Consider the following 19,992-nt stretch of genomic DNA (forward strand, 5'->3'; position numbering starts at 1 on the left):
CTCTGACAGGCCATGAAATGAAATGGGAGGAGAGAGGAAGGGAGTAGATGGAGGGGAAGAAAAAGGCTCATTCATAGGTCATTTTCCTCTGTAAAAGAAAGCCCACGGGGTCCTCGCCCTTAAAAGGCGGAGGATAGAATTACTAAAGGCAATGATACATGCATACATCCTAAACATAAGACTATAAATATGTGCGTACAGTACAAACTTTCATTGCCTCAGGTAAGTCTCTTAACAGCCGTGACAAGAAATGCTTTTATACAGAATGTAAAATTTTCTGTGTGTGTGTGTGTGTGAGATAGAGAGAGAGTCAGGGGGTCTGGCATCTGGCTGCTGATCTGAGCATTAGGACACACCAGTTTTCATTATGGGGCTGTTTGGGCATATGTTTGTATGCATTAACACGATCCATTAATACATTTCCAAATGCACTGGTTTGTGTGTGTCTGGTATGATTGCGCACACCCTCCCCCTAAAAAAAAACAACACTTTTGCCTCTAGGCTATACAGCAGTGAGCAGAGAGGGGACAAGGCTGCTAGATACTTCCATTTAGAAGAAGCCCTGCTGATAATAGAAGTCTTCAGTCTCTGTCACCCTCTCTCTCTCTCTCTCTCTCTCTCTCTCTCTCTCTCTCTCTCTCTCTCTCTCTCTCTCTCTCTCACTTCCTCCACTGCTGGTTTTTAATGGCTTCCTTCCAACCAGCCTTACAGCTTCATGACTGTGTAGCATCACGCTGAGTACATAGGAAAACCTGATGTCAAATATGTTTCTGAATATCAGTATGCAAATTGCATTTATTCCGAAAAGCCATAGCAAAAAGATCATACAGTCATAAAGAAAGAATTGGCATGAAAAATAGCATCTGCTGATAAAAAAAAGTCTAAAACACTGAAAGACTTCAAATAGATTTCTGTAATGAGTTTTGCTTTCATGTTACACCAGTGATTATTTTCAGAGAGATATGTCACAATTTTCAGATAACAGCCTTCTGTAGATAAAGACTTTTTTTGAAGTTATTTTGGATTTATCTGTGCTCTTTGTGGCATGACCTCAAACACCATAGTGTACTTATAAAATTCAACACAAAGTACTGAAATTTTGTTTAAAGACCATTGTGCTGGTTTGTTTAGGAGCGTACCTGATTCTGCTGTCTGATGTTCAGCGTGACGCTTGTATGGATTACTGAGCCCACTCGTTTATTTAAGTTTACACAAGAAATGAAAATGCAAACAACAAGACAAAACATTCACGCATGAGCAGCAGAGACAATCTGTCCAAAATCTCAACAATCCTATGCATTTTCTACATCAAAGTTGCATCAATTTAGGCAAAGTCAGGCCTTATACTACACGTGAGTGGTATTTGCAACTGAATGCAGTAGCAACTGAGAGAAAACTGATGGCTGATCGTACTCACAACCATAAATTCACACATGCCATTTCTTACACATCCACATGAATGTGTATGCAGTGAAACAATATTGTAGTTGTAGTTTTGTCATGCAGAACACTATAGAAAGGAAGAGCAGTACAGATGAACACTAAATATACAGTATACAGAAAAAAGAGAAGCAATTAAATCTGTTTCTTTGCTGTTATGTGTAACCAAAACGCTATTTTATGCATTGTACTCTGCATCTACCTTTGGTTAAAGAGGAGGTTTATCCACATCTAAATAGTGGGGCCGGTTATAACCAAGCACAACAAGAATTTTTGCAAATGTATTTTGTGAAAGTCATTAAATACAGTTTCTCCTTAGTCATTCTACTGTGAGAGGGGACATCTGAATTTTTTCTATTCAGCCACATCATACACTCTCAAATGATGATTAGTAACATGAGATGTTGTAGGTTGAATTTTGGCAGAACAGCACCCTTGTGTACACCTTGACTATCGCACCATCTTCGAAAAAATATGGCTTTGATTAAAAACAGTGGTGGTGGGCAGCCCTCACTCAAACTAGTTGGCCATTTCCTGTCTGTTGTGGCACCAAACTCCTTCAATCACCTGAGAATGTGGACTACATTGCATCTAATGGCTCACACTGTAACCATTTTTAAGGCTATTCTTTAAATGCGTCTGTTCTGTACACTCTGTATGCTTCTGTACTGTAGCTCTGTACTAAACGCCTACATTGATACAGTTTTTTCCCTTGTTCTGTTTCTATAGTCAATTTAGCAAATTGTCTTTCTGGGCCGAAGAATGGCTCTTAAGTCAGACAATGGCCTCTTCTCTAAAATTGCTGCACAGAACAACACTGACTTTTGGGGCTTGTAATGTGCCCATAGCAACAATTGTAATCCATGTTGCTGAGGCAAGGTGAAGCTCGACAACACTGCGTACTGATAAAAGATGCTGTGTCCAATCCTGTCATGAGTTGTCCTTGAATGTGAGGGTACAGAAAAAAAAAACTGGAAGTGGGCTACATGCACTTCCCCCAGCTTCAGTAGATTGATATGCTGGGGCCACAGTTGCCACACACACCTTTGCCCATGTCTGCTTGTGCAATGCCCTATACCATTTGGCAGTGTACAGTCATGAGGTCCCGGTGCCTGTCCTCTGCCAATATTGTTTCTGTTGTCCCACCAGTAAGGGGCCAACTGTAAGTGACTGCAGGCTACACTGCTGCAGCACATGCTTTAAGGGGGCTCCTTGGGCTCCATCCCACGACTGAGAGGCACAGCTGCGATGGGCACATGTTCAGTAGAGCAGGCAGAAAGGTCTTGACTGGTGATACCATGAGCCCTGAAAAACAAAGACACAGACAAAACTGGGAATCCTCCACTACAGTACTGTAGGTCTATAAAATCTCTGGGGAGACTCCAACCTGGCCTTGGCCCACTAAACAACAAAAAGGGGCATCAGACATACAGCAAAGGAAACTCACACTATCTCAGATTCAGTTTGCTCTCCCGCTTGTCAGTTTCAAAAATACCATGACTGATAATCAGATAAAGTTGTATTAGACTAAAAATGATTAAAAATTTCCAATTCCTGAGCATTTGCCAAGACTGATTAGAGTTTGACTTGCAGTCATTTAGAAGTGTTGGGTCACCATCTTTTTGTAATGGTGGAAGAGAAGCAGATTCTAAGATAAAGAATTTCATTAAAGAGAACAGATAGATGAAAAAGATAAGTTAGTAAAGAAAAAATAAAACCAGCTGTTAACTTTGCAAAATATGCCACAGAGTTATCAGGGTCTTGTGATTTACTAATGTCTACAAGTCGTGTGTCTAAAACTACTTGGTGTATTAGACAATCCCACAAATAATTATTCAGTAATTATTGCTGCCTTTATTTCTGTGTTTTTTATGTGGATGTTCTTTGCAGGAAAGACTCTTAATGTCTTCAGATCAGGGGGGAAAAAAACACCACTACGACACCATCGACAATATACGTACTGTATAATACAAAGTGTAGCATGAGGAACTGTTGTAGGACAATAATGTTAAATCAGTTACATAATTAAAATATGCATCCAAAACAGCTACACTTATCCATAGCCAATGTGTAATCATCACCACCCTCAGTGGATACTGCTCATACTGTATGCAAACAGTGAATTTTAAGAATCATCACTATGTAGCTTCATGGACCACAGGATTACAAAGATTAGCTGGGGTTGTGTTATCAACAGTGTGTCTGTCTGATCAGAGATTACGCCACAAATTGCATGAGACCAGTAACATCAGAACAATTAGCCCAGTGGCTACAGTGTGGGTTGCAACTATGTGTTTTGAAACATTAAAACACATGTAGCATTACAGAAGTACTTACAATCTTTAAATGTTTGTGTGAATGTTTACACAGGGGAAGTGAATGAATTATTGAGTTAAGTACTAAATATGTAATGTAGGAGTGAACAAATAGATTTTTTGCACACATAACAACTTGCCTTTTAAAATGAGGGCAGAGCATGTGCTTCGGCCTGAAACTTGCCTCAGTATGTGTTTTCCTACATCAGTGTCTGTGCATCTGTGCATGCATAGATACGTTCAGATGTGTATACATACACGTCTGTGCGTTGGTTCTCCTGCATGCATATGTATTTTTATTCCCGCCTATATAAAATTTGTGCACTCAAGTAGGTTGAAGATTGCATGCCAAAGCCAGAGCTCCTGCTGGTTTTTATCTCCACAGTACTTAACTCAGCTGTAAACCTCTTCCATATTTAATAACCACCCCGCCGTAGATTGACCTCTGTCTTGGCTACCAGTGAAGGAAAACACTTACCCACAACCATAAAATCTCACTGTGACACATTTTAACCACAGCCTCACATGCGGGGGTTATGATCATATTGGCAATGTCGTGTTTTCCTGCCATTCAAATGGCTGAGATTAATATGAATAGAGGATGATTATGGTCTCTATAATTAGGGCTGCTTAAAAGTGACAGTCAGAACTGTACTTATTCACAGTGAAACTCATTACAGTTGACAATAGTCTTCCAATATCCATCCTATGAAAATGAGACCCTTGAAGTAGCTCTCTGTGGTTTGTATCTCTATTTGCAATAGCCAAATAACTAAGGTGTTCATCAATAACACTCTGGAAAACAGTGAGTTAGAAATGCCTTTAAAAAGAGGTATTAATCAATACATAAATTATATTTTTGCAATTTTCACAGCTTTCTTTGAGAGCGTAGTCATCCCAGAATAAGATATAGACATAAGCGTACCCACATCTAGATAAGTGTGTGCACACACATGCACACAAACACAAAGAGACACACGCTGTCAGGGCAGAGGGAGACAGTGAAAAATGCAGGCATGGGAGCTAAGGCAGCTGTGCCCCCAGAGGCTTGCATCTGGTCCAATCTGGCAACCTGCTCTTCACACACACTCATGCACACACATACACACACACCTGCCAACTACACCTGCTGCGAGAGCCAACTGAGCACTGCTGGGCAAAAATGGGTTTGGCAACAGAGAGTTTAGAAGATTCTCAGGATCGAAGCATATGATGCTTGAGTTTGTCTTTTTTTTTTATCTGAAAATATGTACTTCATAATTTACCATGTGTATTCATTCCAGATTCAGATTCTTGAAACACTAATCTTATTTTAAAAAACAACAACTTTGTCTACTTAATTTCTTGATCTGATGGAAATGATTTGAATTATTTCAACTTGAAATAAAAATCTAAAAGTCCACAATCAACTCTATTAAACAAGGAGAAAGGGCCTGCTAATCAAAGGCAGATAAAGTGTGAGCCTTCTGCCTGGCTTTGACAGTGTTATCTTCTATTTGGTGGTGTGGTGTGGGCCCTATCAAAATGCGATTAAAATGACTGACGGCAGCTATCTGCTTTCTCTCTGCAGGTCCGCATCTTCCCTTACCTGATTGGTCGAGAGTCAGCCTTTGCAGATAATCTGAAATGGATGGCATGTGCTAACAAAGGTGGGGTCTTACAACACATGCATAGACTGCTCTACTTTTTTTTTTTGCTCCTTATAATCTGTTTTTGCGGAAAGTTGCTGCATGTTCCTGTCACCCAGGCAAAAATGAATACATTATGGAGCTCGGGATTTGTTTGGGCTGTTTGGCGTACGACTGTGTCTGTGTGCGTGCATGTAGTTGCATAGACATGTGTTTGTCAGCGCTCATCAGAATTAGCATGTGTATGTGACAGCTGGCAGCTGGTTCCAGTTGCACAGACCAGATATGTCACATTACATCTTCTTCTAAGCCTATAAAGTCCAAACTATCTTGGCGATAAACCATTTTTCATTTGCTTTGTGTGTGGTCATGGTTGTCTCAGTGCGTAGAGCACTTTCCTTCAGGTTCTATATTTAGCTGGGAGGTGGGTGACAGAGACAGTCTGGCTCCATTTCCTCAGGCCGCCGTAGATAAGACAAGCAAGCCATAGGTCACACAAGGGGTGTGCATGTTTTTTAGCTGTTTGTGTGTGCGTGTGTATTTGTATCTGTGTGTATACGTGTGTTGATAAGAGGACAAGGGCATCCACAGTTTTGCTTAGAAGTGATATCAGAGAATCCATCCAGTCAGTTTGAGGGTGTCAGTGGTGATGATGAGACCCGTCTGTGTGTATGCGTGCGTGTGTGTGTATGTGTGGTGCTTGATAATGTGTGTGGTTGCATGCAGGATGATGATACAGGCTGGTGACAGTGACATCCTCCCCAGTCTGCGGGAGCAGTGCAGAACAGTCTTCTCTCCTCTGCTCCTTCGGCACATTATCTCTTTTCCATCTCTTCTGTAAACAGCAGATTTGGTTTTCGTTTCTTCACTGTTTTACAGTAAGTAGCTTACCAGGTGAAAAAGTGTCACCTTGTCTGCCCTGTCACTGAAGGCTGTGATGACAAAATCTCTCCCTTGGCCTTTGAGTGGAGCAAAGAATATTGTTAAGGCTTTGGAAAAGCTATGTGTCATGGTACAGGTAGTGCTGGTAAAATAACTCCAGGTTTAACACTAAGCTTTTGGGCTGTAAAATCTACTAACAAACCACACATACGTGAAATGCCTATGGTTGCCAGTCAACAAGAAACAATCTCATTTTCATCTCTTTGGAAATATTGAAAATTTGGTGTTTTTTTGGAACCAAGGATATTGCTGAAGACCTACAGTAGGACCACATGGGTTTTGTTTAGACACAGAACATCTTTTAAGTCTACCCAGAAGAACTCTTTTTTTTCTTTCTTCTTCTTTTGTGATCTTCTTGGAAAGAGATGGCGATGACAATCAAGAAACTAGCCGAGGAACTAGAAGAGATCAAAAACCCACTCAACTTTATGTCTGAGGAGATCAGCAAAGTGGTGAAACAGCAAGTCAACCTCATGGGCCTACCTTGTTGATAATGTTTGTAGCTATTTGGTGATGTGACTGAATAAAGAATCTCATCATCATCGGTTAAGACAAAGGGCTCTAGTTTCTTAGACCAGGCGAAGGCGAGGTGCAGCGCAGGTCTTGGTGACGTGTGCGCACTCTGCGCCAGTCAGCCAAACTACCACTGCACGGGCTGCGCTTCACCTTGCGCCGAGAGTAGACCAAGTTGGAGCTGGCGAGCTTTCAGTGCACCTTCGGCGCCGCCTTTTGGCACGAAATTGTCACTGCGCCAAGCTGAATCTGTCGACACCTCCCCCTGCTGTGCCGCCACACCCATCTCGGCGCACCTCCGTCTACCAAACCGCCAAACTGACCGTGCGCCGTGTTGCGCTGCACTAAACTTGCACTGTGCCACCCTGCGCCACCTTGGGCCGCGCCACAAAACTAGAGCCCAAAGAGTCACACCCTCAGACACACGCAGCTCTCCTCTCTTCTTCCTCCAACCTGGCTTCCCTGGTGTCTGCCCTGAGGTCAAACGTCTCTGGGTCAGCTCATATTTTGTAACACTTACCCACGTGAGACTGGCAGCCAATCAAAAATGAGACCTGACAACTTGTGACCATGGCATGAAGACATGACACAAGTTATAATGCTGGTGATATACACTGTATTCCATCAAATGTACAGTCAATAACCAAAAATATATATAAATATATTGTACCTATCAATGGAAACTGCTACATTTATTGTTACGGGAAATTTTAGATACCAGATTTCAACTACATGGCAACTGTTTGCCATGAGAATCTCTCCCTGGTCACTTGTCTATCTGTCTTTTGGTAGTGGCATTACGTAGTCATAGCTATGGTGTTATTTGTAGTGAAGTTAATCTCATAAATACAGTATTAAGCTCTGAGTGTAGCCCAGTTGTCTTTACAGCCTCAGAAGGAACACAAATCTCTTGTATGATGTCGCCTCCTGCACCAGTTCCTGTGAAGACTTGAATGCTGGGCATCAAAGTAGGAAATACACCCCAGTCTCACTCCTGGCTTTTATGCCACTGTTGAGGAGAGACGTCTGAGTTTGGATTATTTAAACTTTCAGATCCAAGCACTTCTCGTCAAGCTCACATTGAGCAGGAAAAGCAGTTTGTACATTACACATGTTGAAAAAATGATCTGTGTAACCGTATACAAGAATCTGTATGATCATGTGTGTCACTCAGTTACAGCCCATGTTTATGGAATCTGATGTTTACCAGTCACATATGTGTGGGTGTCCATGAACAGTTTGGATTGTAGCTCAGCTTTGTTTCACATCATGACATTTATCACATCTGCCTCATCCAGCACTTTCATTTATCAGGATACCTTGTGTTTTTTTTTTTTTTTACTTACACATCACCCCAACCAAGGTCCTTTAAAAATATATGAATCCCCTCATCCCGATCAGACTGTGCTGAGGTTGGCCTGCCCTGTCTGTGCGACAGGTGTACCATGTCACTGAACGCAGGGACTATTCATTTTTTTCTCTCCCCAGCTCATCTCACTGGCCCCTGGTGGCTCAGCCCGAAGGACACTCTCAGCCTTCCAGTGGGAGCAGTCATTCTTCACTCACCACTGTGATGAACGATGCAGTTAGACTGAGGCAGCTTGCTTTGTGTGGTGCGAGTCTGTATGTGTGTGTTGTCATTGCACTGTCTGCTGGAATAATAGCCGAATCTGAATGTCTCTGAGGATAAAAGGGATGAATCTGTCAAGTGCTCTGTCTCGTTTGGTATACTTCCTCTGGAATACTTCCATGTAGTGTGCCGTGTTTACCGCGTGCTTAGTGTAGTGCGGGAATTTCCGCAGTCTCAAATCAAAGGCAGCTGTTGCACAGTCACCAGAAATGATATTCACCCTATTTGTCTGTGATTTTTGCTTCACCTGCCAAAATATCTTACTGTTTATTTGCTCACCTGACTTTAAAATGAACCTGCTCTTGCTATTTCTAGCATTTCTAGCAGCTGCCTGTTTCACATGCGGTGGAAAATACACTGCCATCGGGGCCGGCGACACATCCCTTAGCTCTTACACCAGACTATTGTGAATAATTATCCTTACATCCAATTAACCCAGTAACCCGTCATCTGAAGTTGGAATTGCCAGTTGTAATCATCATTTGCACAGGTTTGGCTGTGTCCCCTCTGCTTCTGTTATATAGCCAAGATGGCGACCAGTGACAGTGAAAAGTGTCCAGCTTTTTGTACTCAACTTTTTGTCCAGTACGATGACGTCATCCAGGCACTCATAGTGCACTCAACGTTGCCATATTCGTCAGTGTGAATGCATTTATGCACTCAACACAGCAAGTATGAAGTGATGAGACAGCACTAAAGGGTTCACCTCCAGGTCAAGTTCAGAGTCAAGTGCATTCTCGTTGCTGTAGTGACTACAGTAATTATGTTGTTAAAATGCCTCCAGCGTTAGTGTGTGAATTGAGTCTTTTGTTTAAAGTTTTTTTCATGGTTGTAGATTTGATAAAAGATTATTGGATCTGATCCTCTCCTTAGTTGTTTCAGGGAGGATACATCCCATCCATCACAGTTCTGTGTGTTGTGTCTAGACTCTGGCTCTTTTCTCCCCGTGAAGTAAAGGTCGTTGCTGGGAACGATGACCCCAAAATCTATTTCCTCCGGCTATGATTTTCTCCTTGACTGCTTCACGGTGATGGAAGCAGTTTGCTGTTTTTACGGATGGGTAGAAATGTGGTGGTGGTCCCTCTTTTTTCCCTTCTTCTTTGTGTCACATTTTGTCCCCTCTCTCTCTCTCTCTCTCTCTCTCTCTCTCTCTCTCTGTCTTACTGTTGTCCTGATTCCCTTCCCCCCCCCATTTCTGTCCCCCTGCAGAGATAACAGTATATCCCCTCCTGCATATGCACATTAGCATCATAATGGCAGCATTACCATCGTAGGAAATGGCATCACATTTGGTTTAACTGAGATCGTTTTTTGTTTTGTTTTTTTTGTTAGATTTACATACCACTTACCCATTCACAAACCCATGCTGGTTTGAGCTCACTTGTACATCACTGCAGGGAATTCTTCAGCTATTACTCATATATGTATCCAGGTTTCTGCCTGCTTCATCAAGCAAATATCTGCCACCTACCGCACTCTATTCCAGATACAAAGGTACAAAGGTAAGTAAAATTGGAATCAAGCCATGGAGAGGATTATAAAGCCAAGCTGATATTGGATGTGACATTGTGACTGCAATGTGAAGCAGATCTGGAGACATGGAGACTCTACAGTACATCTGATCAATGTTTTCACGCAGCGTAATAAATGAGGAGACTGAATCCTGTCACACCCCATTTTTGGCAAGCAAAAGTTAAAACAATTCATCGTCTTCCTCTCCCATTCTCTGTTCAACAGGCTACTTCACTCAGATTTCCACACTGGCTGATGTGCAAGAGAACGTGATGGAGTATCTTCATGTCCTGAGTCGTCCCAAGGTGATCGACCGCGAGCATGACACGGTGTGGACTGAGGCCTACATCGATAGCACTGTGAGTTTACAAGGCTAACTCTCACATGCTGCTAGACTCAAGCTCTCATAGTTCTCTCCACACACACACACACACACACACACACACTAGGTTGTGTACTTAATGGGTCCAAAATATTGGATTGAGAGACTTAGATGAGAAAACTTGATCCACTGTGCACTTTGCTTCGTTGTGTGTTCGAACAAATACTTTAGTGTTTTCAGAATGAATTGTATAATCCAAAGGAAAATAGTAGTGATGAATGCAAGTGGAGGGCTGGCTGTGTGTTTTGCCTTTTTATGTCTCAGACTGTGACTGTGTGAAAGCGTGTGTATGTGCAGCAGATGGAGCTATTAAGTCAATGAGTCTCCTGTGTGTGTTTGGGAGTTGTGTAGCGTGAGAAGAACATTGGTGAGTTAGTCTCCGATCTCTCAACCTTGTATCATCCCGCACACAGACACACACATGAAATACACTTGGTTGCCTGTTTCTTTGGCACGCCAAGCTAAAACTAATGCAACTACTCAGTGAAACTTTATTAGAGGGAGGTGATGATTTCATTTTATGATTGTTTTTATTTTTCAGGATTACTCTTCTGGTGATATATTAAACTGACAGGTGTTTCTGTAATCTACCCTCATTGATATAAACCAAACAATAAAAACCCATTCAGTGTAATGCAACAGCACCACAAACTGCGACCTCTGAGTCATACAATTGAATGAACTCTCTAAAACAGAAAACCTTATAATCATCATGAAAGTAGGATTTATGGCAGTGCTGTTGTAGTAAACCATCACCATTACCACTAGTTGTGGTGAGGAGTATCTAATAAACGGGCAACTCGGTGCAATGGTAATGGAAAATGAGGCACATACTTCATATAATCACATGCATAGCTACAGTAAATCCCCTATACATGCATTACCACAGCTAAAATACTCAAGAGGATAGTAACCAACCTATACAAATCTCTGTAATAAATAATCTACACATAATATACCGCAGTTTTCATGGACTCACAGAGCTCCTCTTTTTGTTCGAGTTATTGTGTTTGGTCAAAGAGAGTGAGAAGCGGCCGTTTGTCCTCAGCTGTTTCTAAATAGATTAAGAGACAGAGAGCTTCAAAAATGTAAGGAGACAAAGGTAAGTGCCCTCTAGCAGAAATACCCACAGGCTATCAGCACTACAGTGCATGAAAGTGAACGCTTTCTCTCTGCAGTCCTCTTCATATCCCTCATGTTTTTACCTTTTATCTGTCTTTCTCTGCCTTATTTTGTCCTCATTATCCCCCATCCGTTTATCACAGCCAAAGTACGTGCACTCAACTCTGACTCAACAGCAACAGCTTAAGTGTTGCGTCCTCTGCTGTGAGGCTGATAGCCATAAAGCTCTCCTCTCTTGACACTGCAGCCACTGTTTTTAAAGTTGCAGTCAAAGTCAATGTCAGTGGATTTAGCGCACCCACTGGTGCTGGAGCTCCATTCAGTGGAAACTACACTGGAAGGCTTTCTGACACTTATCCACAAACATATTGACCCTTTCTCTCCCCCTCCCCTCCTCTTCCTCCTTCCCTCCTCCTCCTCTCCCTCCTTAATCTGCTCTTTAGCTCCCTCAAGCGCAAAAGGTAAAAAAAAATAAATAAATAAAAACAACAAAACAAAAAAAAAAAACTGCTTTGAGGTCATCGCTGTATTGTGCTGTGTTGACGCCTGGTGTGTGTTCATGTGCATGTGCGTTCTGGTCTCTGATCTCTGTGAGATGAAGGCATAGTTTTGGTGAACTAACCACCATACTGACCCATGGCATTTTCTTGTGTTGTCTCTCTCGTATGTTGTCCGTCAGCCTCCCGATTCAAACCATGCATTGTGGTTGTCGTCGGTTCAGATAATTGCTCTCCCCTGCACGTCTGATCACGCACACACACGCACAAAGACATCTGTGCACACTCGCGCTCATTCATCACTGATGATTCTGTGTTGGCCGTGCTTTGCCAGTATCTCCCCGGCCTGGCAGTGTGATCGTGTGTGTAAATGTGAGGCTACATTTTGCTCCTTTGCTTGTGTGATTTTGGTGTGAAAACAAGATTGCCTATGTTATTTGTTTTGGTAGAATTCTCCAGAAAAAGCTGTTTTGTCATCTTGTTGGTGAAAATCCAATAGTGTATAATGACTGGCGGGATGATCTGTTCTGATGCCTTTTTATCGTTTTTAGTGTTTTATTTTTCAGTGTTTTATAAATCATATGTGGGTTGAGATAAGCAGCTCTATAATCATAACAATGATGATGGTGGGGCAGAAGAGCCCCCCCCCTCCCCTTTTCCCCTATCAGCATAGAGCATAGAGCAGTCGCATCAGACAGCTGGCAGCCCATATGTCTGACATAGTACTGTTAGTGTGATAGACCCGAGCTGATTGACATCGAAGCAGCTCAGCGGAAAACAGGAATAGATATTGCATTGTTAGACATGATAATTGGGATTAGCTAGGAATCTGCAATGCTTCTTTGCATGTAATCACCCTAGCACAGCTCCGGCCTGGGCGCTGTGCAAAACACATGCGCAACAGTCGTCTGCAAGTGAAACACATGCCCCTGTGTGGGGATACTGTTCGATGTGAAGTTAGCAAAACTCCTTGGATTGGCTCAGTCAGTGTTAGTAAAATTAGGAGCATCTGAGCATCTCTCCACACGTCCCCTTCATTCTGCCGTTTTTCCCTCTTTTCCTCATTCCTCATAGTGCAACATCCCTTCCCTGTAGCACATCTCCTCTTTCTTTCTTTGCTTCCTTCCTCTTTGCATCTCCCTCTCCATCTCTCCATTTCCCTCCACCTGTGCTCGTCCCTCCACCCCCCCGATCCCCCACCCTCCCCTACCGCTCCCTCCTCTTCCTCCTACCCTTCGTCTCACCAGGTTCATCCATCATTCTCTGGCTCATTTGGCTTTGTTTCCCACTCTGTCGGATGAACTGACACTAGAGCTCAGGGATGATGGGAGGAGGGAGGTGGAGCGGTGGGGTTGGGTTGGGGTGTTTGTGGGGAAGGGGAGGGGGGAATATTTCCGGACAAGTGTGAGGAAAGCTAGACACAGAGTGTAAGATGTATTTGAAGATAAGTGATACAGTATTAGTGGGTGGATAATAAAAAGGATGTAAAGAAAGACGTGGGGTCAGGTGGTGGTTATTGCACTGGAGATTAAAGAACAAGCACGGAGGAAGACACATTTGAGGGTTTTAGGTTACCATAAGCTTTTCAAAATGTCTTTACAGGTGAACATAAACTCCATTGTTTTGAACCAGAAGTTCTGATGTTGATTGAAGTAATTGTGAGAGGCGTCTTGGCAAATCCTGATGTAAAAACGTGTTGGAGGGGCTGTGCAAGCACTTACATCCCATGGGTTATGCTCAAATTTTTCCCCAAAAGAGCCTACGGGGTGCTGCAGCTCCATCACTTACACACACCAACATCATTAAGCTCGGTCTCCAAGGAAACAAGAGTCACCTCGTCCAACCGGCACACAATTTGTCACAGCAACTTAGATTAAGAGGTGACCTGTGAAGACTCCAAACACAGGGCAGGGGTGTGTATCCATGCCCTCTGAGGGGTGTTAGTGTGGTAGGTATTTGTGTCAGTGGGGAGTTAGTGCATTAGAGCCCAGTGAGTTCTTTTTCATCCTCTGACCCACAGCAGGGGAAAGGACTTACACACCTCATTTATTCTGACTGATAAAGATAAATCCACGGAGGCAGCAATGATGCAGATCTGGTCCAAATGTGTGCTGTGAGTTCCGACCTTGCACTAGAGGTCAGAGGGGGGATGTATGATAAGTCAAATTCTAGTAAAAGAGCACTCCCTTAGGGATTTGGGCCTTGGTCATGTTGGAGGACGTTCATGTAGAGTTCAAGGAAGTGCCTCTTTCCTCTCCTGGGTTTGGATAATGAAGCACAGGTTTGAAGGGCTTTCATCCCCTGGGTAGGGCAAGCGTGGATCATCTGTAGTGTGATGTTGGCTTTGAGTCCAACAGATGCAGTTGCTGGCCGTTTTTCTCCATGCAGCTCTTGTTATCTGCTTAATTACAGTATGTTGTTTGCCAGAGCAGCTGGGCAGGCTTGATTTACACCAAACGCATATATACCGAAAAATAAAACAACTCGGATTCAAGTACAGAGAGCACGCATTTGACGGTGACCGCTCCACAACAGTTCACAGAGATACACAATAAATGTCAGTCCATATGTTTACAGACAGGTGATATATGATCCAATAGACCTGAGCTTGGAAATAGATTTTGTATTTTTAGAATGAGGCTCTGCTCGTTTCTCCTGTCCTCTGATCGATCCCATTCTCTGGCAGCAAGGCTGTCCATTGTTACAGCAGCTGTACTTAGGTGTGCTTTGTTCTCTTTGATGTCCAATATTGGGTTCTCGATTGCTATTACCAGCTGTCTGAGCTCTGGTCACCAATTCCTCCTTTTCCCGTGTCTAAGGGAGACAGAATGGATGTTAGCAGCCTCCTGTCATTACCTATTATTACTTGTGGGAAAAGGGGTGAAGGCTGGAGGAAGTTGACTGCACAGGAGGCGTGTAATGTTCATTTAAGATGATTGGTTAAATGGGTAGTTCCCTCAGAAAAGTACTACCCTGGAGTCTCATGATAGAATCAGAAAATAATTATTGTTGCAAGCAGAAATAAATCATACGTGACGCGATTTATGCTTTTTGACATTGTATCTAACTCTGACCATTGTGGATTTGGTTGTGGGATTCATATTGCAATTAAAGCACCAATTACTGTTACAATTGTTGTTACTTGAACACAAACTGCACGAGTAAGTGACATTTCAACACTTTTGACATTTAGGAGTGGACAAGGTCAGACCACTTTTTGCCGAGTACGAAGCCTTCCTCCGGTCTCCTCATAACAGTGTCAAGCTTTCATCTCTAATGGATATCATCGGCAGATACAGACAGCCGCCGGAAAGATAAATATCATAATTATTCCAGTAGTCTTTAGGGAAGGAAGATACCCAGATCCAAACTAGAAGCACTGCCTTTGGATAAGCTTATTCTGCACGAGATCAAAGGCAGGCTGTGATTGAATACATTTTAAGGCAAATAATAGACATGAATAAAACATGTCATGGAAGTTTTGTAGGTCCCTCAAGAAGATAATATGACTAGGTCTGCTGCAGAACCCCTATCAGGTTCGCTACTAAAGCAACGGGTGTTATGCAGTTTGAAATAATCACTCACTTAGTCTTACGAAGTAAGATCTTTCATATAATATGCATGATGCCACGCGGTGTTCTGTGCAGTTACATTTATTTTGCAACTGTAACAACAATGTTTCATCATTAGCTTCCCTCTTTTCCCTCCATCTGTCTCTCTTCCTCCTTCTTACCCTCTCTCTGTCTTTCGCTGTTCGTATCTCATGACTCACTCAGATGGATGACGGTCAAGGTCCAGTTCTGATGACCACGGTGGCGATGCCAGTGTTCAGTACCAAGAACGAGACCGTAAGTTCACATAGCACGTCGTACGTTTCCATGAACTTTGTGTTTCAGCCAATTATATTTCTCCAGCAAACTTGCGGCTTCATTTGAAAACTATGAAGCTACTTCTTAAAGGAATAGTTCACCCTAGAATGATATTTCGCTCATTATCTACTCACCCTCATGTTGACTAAGGGCTGGAAGAAGTTTCAGATTCCTCCGTGGCTTCTCTGAGTTACAGGGGGTCTCGGCATAGCAGTGCATGTCCATATAACGGTTGCAAAGGGACACCGGAGCTCTTCGTAAAAAAACACACACAAAAAAACATCCAAATACCTCCATGATGCTCGTATGTAATGTCCGTCTTGTGCTGAAGCCCCAAATTGCGTAATTGTCCCGAAAAAAATTAAATAAGTCTATATTTTAAGCTTGTTTGTAGCGGAAGCTTCTCGAAGCTCCTCTTCCTGGTCCGTCCAAATCTCGCGTGATTTGCGCCGGCGTCAGCATGCGTCAGTGCGGTTACTGCGAATCACGCGAGATTAACTCAAGAGAAATGAGGTTTGAGAGATTAGACGCAAATTGTTAAATAATGTATAATTACGTTTGTATCTGAGGGACACTAATTTCAGTTTGATTGGAGTGTGTAAATGAGGACACAGTAGAGCATCACTAATTGGATATATATTGTAAACTGACATTTCTCATATCATAAACAGTGGATCTGTAAGAGACTTGATTATGTAAGTAACCTTTCAAACGCAGCATTCACGTATTTGTAATGTGTGTGCTTCCAGAGAAACCGTGGGATCCTTCTAGGGGTGGTTGGGACAGATGTGCCGGTCTCTGAGCTGCTCAAGGCCATCCCCGAATATAAGGTACCACTACCAACATCATTCATTTATTCCTGCGAGTTGCCATATGAAACACTGCTCCACATCATCACTCCTTTTTTTTATTCAGAACCAGACTTGGACTTTTTAAACACCTTATGAATGCTCTATTTACCTTGATGCAAACTAAAGCAAGTGAAAAGATTCATCTTTTTCTTTCTTTTTTTTGTTTAATAACTCATGACTATGTGTTGGGTCAGTACAGCTCCACAGTGCTGTAATTGAATGCCAAAACCAGTAGGAGATAAATCAGAGGTTTTGTTGAAGTTTTGATGCTGATTATTCACAGCTCATTCCTCATGTCCACTTATGACAAGAAAATTATACACATTATGTATACTAATGCATTCTGATAGTGTTGCGCGCCACACCCCCTGTGTTGATTCCTTTTACTTGTAGATATGAACCTTGGGTGGGTGTAAGGTTTTAAGCTTTGAAAGTATGTTATTTGTCCAGGCATGGCTGACTGAGACTGTCCTCATTGTATTGTGCAGTTTTGTGAGTTTCAGCACAGAAACAAAGATTGTCTCTGTAAAAATGACAAAGAGCTTGATTAGCGGGGATTTGAAATGAGGTACAAATTTGTCATGCATCCATTGATGTGTGTATCTGTGTGTCTTTTTGTGTGTGTCCTTCTAGCTGGGCATTCATGGCTACGCCTTTGCAATCACCAACAACGGCTACATCCTTACACACCCTGATCTACGGCCACTTGTGAGTATTAGCACCATTCAAATGCTCTGTAACCAGTTAACTGAGGATGAACCTTATTATCATAACAATCCCTTTTACTGCGCAGAGATTGAAGTTCAAATGTATTAATTTATTTTGTACAGACCACTGAGGAATACTAACTCTTGAGTTCATGTCAAGTCAATTACTGATTTCGTTGTCACATTGTGATGTCGATTGACATCGAAATTTAGTGTGTAGTTGCGTAGGTGCTCTGTGTCTATGTGCTGTGCACCTTGGTGTGTACGTTGGCTATGTGGTGGTATGCAGATGAGGGGGATTGTGTTCCAGGCCTCCGCTGTGCCGTGAATAGACAGAGATACAGCCTCTGAATGGCTGTGATTAACTCCATTGTACTCACTCACTCCTCTCACAAGAGGATGAGGGGAGAAAGTGCAGGGAGGGAGGAAGGGAGAGAGGGAGATTGAGGAAAGCAAGGAACCTGCTTAATATGAGAATAGGTGCAGAGTGACAAAGCGGGATGCAACACGGGAGAGATACAGACAGATGAGGAGCGAACAGACGAGGAGGAGAAGAGAGAACAGACAGTGACACAGACAGACAGATGGTTTAATGGCGGTCTAATTAAAGACGCTAATGAACAGTGTTTAACAACTAATGAGAGGTGGGATGCTGTCCTCACTGACAGATGAATGGAGAGGGGGGTTCACGAGTACACACGTACAGCAGACACACACAGACAGACACATAAACTACACATCAATAAGCTCAATGACCTGGCCTCTGTCACCTGTATTTAGAGAGGAGAGGAGATGAGATGAAAGAAGTGGAGAGGAGAGAAGTGAACATCACAGATACATAAATCATCAAATCACAAGAAAAATCAATATCATTGATTGTGGGAATAGTTTGACAGTCTGATGTCTTTCTGTAGAGACAGGACATGATCTGCTCAGCTAAGTGTGGTCACCTGGTCACTTCATAGTGATGATAAGACTTCAGAACTTAGAGAGTAGTTGATGTACTGTATATCACTCCGTGAAATCCAAAAATGGTCCTACATTACATTTCTGTTTTTATATAGATTAAGCAAATAAGATATAATGTGTTGATTAACGTTAATTAGATTTAGTGAAGCTATTTGGCAAATTTAATTTGTATTACTTTGACATATCCAAGCAAACTGTTTCCTGTCTCTGTTCTCCGGTGTCCTGAAAATAAAATCTAATTTTGTAATCTATTTATTTGTAGCATTTATCTTCCAGATTCGTAAATGTTACTTTTTTGAAGGTTATAACTTTCTAGGCTGACAAACAATACACTGACTCCCACAATGCTGATCAACAAACTAAGATATTCACATTGTTCTGACACTTTTTGATGATTGTAACATATAATCCAGAAAATACCATAATATAATAGAATAATTCACTGTTAATAATACTAATAATAATGGCTTGCAGTCTTCTTCTGTGGTTCATTTTCTTCATTGTCTCTATCTCTGTGGATGCATGTGTATTTACATGGACCTGTGTATCAAGTATGGGGACGGAAAGAAGCGAAGGAAGCCAAACTACAGCAGTGTGGATCTGTCTGAGGTGGAATGGGAGGATAAGGACGACACGGTGAGACACTTTTAATAAATCTGATGTAACCGTCACCACACGATCACTTCAATAAAAATAAAAAATAAAAAAGTGATGTTTAAAATTTGGTCTGTGATTTGTGTTGCTAGCTGAGAAATGCCATGGTCAACAGGAAGACAGGGACCTTCTCCATGGAGGTGAAGAAGAGTGTCGACAAAGGGGTGAGGAGCCCGGAATTCAGAAACACACACTAACAAGCACTTTTTGGATGGTCCCAAAGGGTGAGCCAGAGAAAATACTCAGCAGGGAGAATCCACTCCGCCAAGGGGTTGTTACACTTGGCACAGTTTTGTACAGGATTGACTGGGGGATTTTGTTTCTGATTTGGTTTGCTCTGCATGCATGGGTGTGTGTCTGTCTGTGTGTGAGCCCCTTATCTCCACCAAGCACATGTTGCTGAATACGGGAGAGACAGCAGCCCAGTGATTCTCTTTTACTGTTTGCCTGTCTGAGAGACAGAGGGAGAGGCATTCAGGTGTGTGTGTGCGTGTGGGTGTGTGTTTCTGCGTGTACTGTATGCACACTCTTAGCATTTTCAAAGCTTAGTCAGGAGAATTTACATTAGTCTGATTACTAGACATTCATTATGTAAATACATATATGAATACATATACACTCTTTCAAATCGACATGCACATGCATATTCAAGTCACAGGTTCAGAGACTGCTGTCCAAAAGCATGTTCTGTCTGCACCACTAGATGGAGCCAGAGTGCAGGGAATCCCATCAGATAACAGCCATCACACTGCCAACTGTTTACTGTAGCGTATAATAGAATTTATTAATCTCTTTCATTTCAGAAACGTGTATTGGTGTTGCATAATGATTACTACTACACAGACATCAAAGGGACTCCTTTCAGGTAAGCAAAATGGCATTTCTGTGAGCACTGAATTAGAGTGACTGAAGCTTCTGGGTTCCCAATTTTCTCTGCACAACAAAGAACTGGGAAGTTATC

At 42.4% G+C, this 19,992-nt stretch overlaps 1 protein-coding gene across 1 annotated transcript in view; it reads left to right on the forward strand.

Moving 5' to 3' along the window:
* Positions 1–19,992, forward strand: part of LOC146984753 (voltage-dependent calcium channel subunit alpha-2/delta-3-like) — a 119,507-nt gene that overhangs the window by 65,100 nt on the left and 34,415 nt on the right. Inside the window, exons 11-18 of the mRNA XM_085782160.1 lie at positions 5,326–5,404; positions 10,206–10,339; positions 15,758–15,829; positions 16,600–16,680; positions 17,335–17,409; positions 18,930–19,013; positions 19,124–19,195; positions 19,835–19,896. Coding sequence (XP_085638286.1) covers positions 5,326–5,404; positions 10,206–10,339; positions 15,758–15,829; positions 16,600–16,680; positions 17,335–17,409; positions 18,930–19,013; positions 19,124–19,195; positions 19,835–19,896 — 659 coding nt within the window. The remainder of the gene's footprint in view (positions 1–5,325; positions 5,405–10,205; positions 10,340–15,757; positions 15,830–16,599; positions 16,681–17,334; positions 17,410–18,929; positions 19,014–19,123; positions 19,196–19,834; positions 19,897–19,992) is intronic.

This window comes from Trachurus japonicus, chromosome 7 (genome assembly GCF_045865225.1).
Source record: "Trachurus japonicus isolate A0001 chromosome 7, Traja_1.0".
In the NCBI taxonomy this organism is placed as follows: Eukaryota; Metazoa; Chordata; class Actinopteri; order Carangiformes; family Carangidae; genus Trachurus; species Trachurus japonicus.